At 36.5% G+C, this 2,305-nt stretch overlaps 1 protein-coding gene across 2 annotated transcripts; it reads left to right on the forward strand.

Annotated features, from left to right (window-relative positions):
* Nucleotides 1–27: 27 nt before the first annotated feature.
* On the forward strand, nt 28–1,575 carry LOC118732503 (putative nuclease HARBI1). 2 transcript variants are annotated; one of them, XR_004992142.1, is made up of 3 exons: nt 28–330; nt 385–1,070; nt 1,136–1,575. XR_004992142.1 is itself a non-coding variant. In XM_036461630.1 (2 exons), the coding sequence occupies exons 1-2, from the start codon at nt 200–202 to the stop codon at nt 854–856; spliced, it is 603 nt and encodes a 200-aa protein (XP_036317523.1). In that variant the 5' UTR covers nt 28–199; the 3' UTR covers nt 857–1,575. The 2 variants fall into 2 exon arrangements, 1 of the variants encoding a protein (XP_036317523.1); XM_036461630.1 differs by having other exon boundaries at nt 385–1,575.
* The last annotated feature ends 730 nt before the right edge of the window (nt 1,576–2,305 follow it).

The following is a 2,305-nucleotide window of genomic DNA, read 5'->3' on the forward strand; positions in this document are numbered from 1 at the left end:
GCGGATTTTACTTTTCTCGAGATAAAATCCCCCTATTCTAAACTAGCGGAGTGAAGAGGAAAAGGGAAAGAGAATTTCGAATTTTCGATTTTGGCAAAGCAAATGACAACTCATTTTGACATTTCTGTGTGAATTGAGGAAATTCAAAAGTTTAAACTATTTGTTGAATTTAATAGTTTTTAAAGAAAACATTAAAATAATGCATAGTATTGCCTTTCGGATGGTAGTTGAGGAGACATATGCCGAATCGGAGCTTCAGGAAACTCAGCAGAGGTGTATAAGAAGGAGGCTGCGCGATAGTACGAATCCACTTGATTTGCCGCAATCACTGTAAATACCAGCACACATATTTTGTATATTTTAAATAATTTCCTGCTTTTAAAGGTTTCAGAAGTATTATAGGGTAAATAAGCCCGCTTTTCGATATTTGTTGGAACTCCTAACCTCGCATACTCAGCAAGCTAAAAAACAGTTTGCAGTTTCGCCTGTTATAAAACTGAGCGCATGTTTGCGTTTCTTTGTTGAAGGAGGATATCGAACGGGAATTGGAAAGGACTTCGACGTTTCTCTAGCCCAGTCCGTCTTCAGTAAAGTTCTGGAAGAAGTGACAGATATTTTTGAAACGTTGTTGTGCTCAAGGTGGATAAATGCGTCAATGAGCAGCGATGAAAGAAGACGAATTTCACGTACATTATACGAAAAACATGGTATTCCCAGTATTGTAGGGTGTCTTGATGGAACACATATTCGTATCATCGCACCCTCTGTAAATAAGCACCTATACTACAATAGGAACGGATACTATAACCTAAATGTGATGCTGGTAAGCTGTTATTTAAAAGCCTTACTTGTATAACAACTAAACTGAAAATTTTTATGTATATACATATGTATGTTAACGAATGCGTGTCATTATATATTGGTAAACCACGACCACGAGCTTAGAATTCGGTATGTTGATGCCTCCCATCCTGCTGCTTCTCATGACTCCTTTATTTGGAATGGCAGTTTGTTGAGAACTCACCTTGAAACACAGTATTTGCGAGGTGAAGGAAATTTTTGGTTGCTAGGTAAAATTAAAATTAGTGAAATGTGAATATATGCTTTAATACGACACATTTTTTATAATTGGGAGACGCTGGATACCCCTTGGAACCATGGCTCCTGACACCATATCGAAGCCCAGAAGAAGGCTCCAACCAGCTAAAATTTAATGAAGCCCATTCGAAATGTCGTAACTTGATTGAACGAGTTAATGGAGTGCTGAAGAATCGGTAGAGGTGTCTCTTTGGGGCATGAGAACTGCATCACACTCCCAGAAAAGCAGTTAAAATAGTGAATGTTTGTTGTGCGTTACACAATATATGCATACATTTTAAGGCATACACAGATATAAGCGAAGTAAACCCAGCGGAGGAACAGATAATCCAAATTAGTGAAAATACAGATGTTACCTGTTTAACCTCGCCCCAGTATTTGGCTGCAGCACAAAATATAAGAAACCGAATTGCAAACTCTTTAGATTTTAAGATAAAAAAGCAAACCAACTTTAATTTAAAACAATGAATTAATAATCCAAATTTTAATAAAATCAATTTTAATGAAACACTCAGTTTAACTGTTCTCCATTCAACTTTTTTTATTATGAGATAAGTTATAAAAAAATTCAATTTCGTTCTTACACTAACGCTAATACAAACAAGTAAGAAAGTCTAAGTTCGGGCGGAGCCGAACATTAAATACCCGGCGCAAGTATTAAATATATGTTTTTTCACCTTTCCGAAACCTTCCGCTAAATGGTAAGCCGGGGTGTATCAATTTTGAGTAAGTTAGCGTCCTTCAATTTCGAAATATTGAAGTTTCAAGCATTTCTGAAATTCACCGTTATATGAGAAGCGGCCGTTATTTTAGTCAGATTTCAATAATTTTCAACGTTTTGCTTATATGTGGCACACACCGAGTTTGGTACAAATTGGTAGAACGGTTACCGATATACTTATATGTGATCATAAGTGGGCGGTGCCACGCCCATTTTCCAAAATTTTACCATAAACGTATTTCTTGGTAAAGAATTGTTGCAAGCATCAATTTTGAATAAATTAGCTTCAATATTTACTGATTTATCGAAGATTATGTATTTCTCTAAATTACCGTTATATGGGAGGTGGGCGTGGTTATTGAGCGATTTTAAAAATTTTCGGCCATTTGGTATGTTGTGCGAAGACCAACAACTGTGCCAAGTTTGGAAGAAATTGGTGCAGCGGTTACCAAGATATATACATGTAACCATAAGTGGGCGTGGGTA

Source organism: Rhagoletis pomonella, unplaced genomic scaffold (genome assembly GCF_013731165.1).
Source record: "Rhagoletis pomonella isolate Grant_MI unplaced genomic scaffold, Rhpom_1.0 Rhpom_scaffold_21270, whole genome shotgun sequence".
NCBI classification, from domain to species: Eukaryota; Metazoa; Arthropoda; class Insecta; order Diptera; family Tephritidae; genus Rhagoletis; species Rhagoletis pomonella.

Coding starts and splice junctions, on each gene's coding strand:
- LOC118732503 (XM_036461630.1), top strand. CDS start 200: ATGCATAGTATTGCCTTTCGGATGGTAGTTGAGGAGACATATGCCGAA. Junction 331..384: donor CTTGATTTGCCGCAATCACT/GTAAATACCAGC, acceptor CTGCTTTTAAAG/GTTTCAGAAGTATTATAGGG.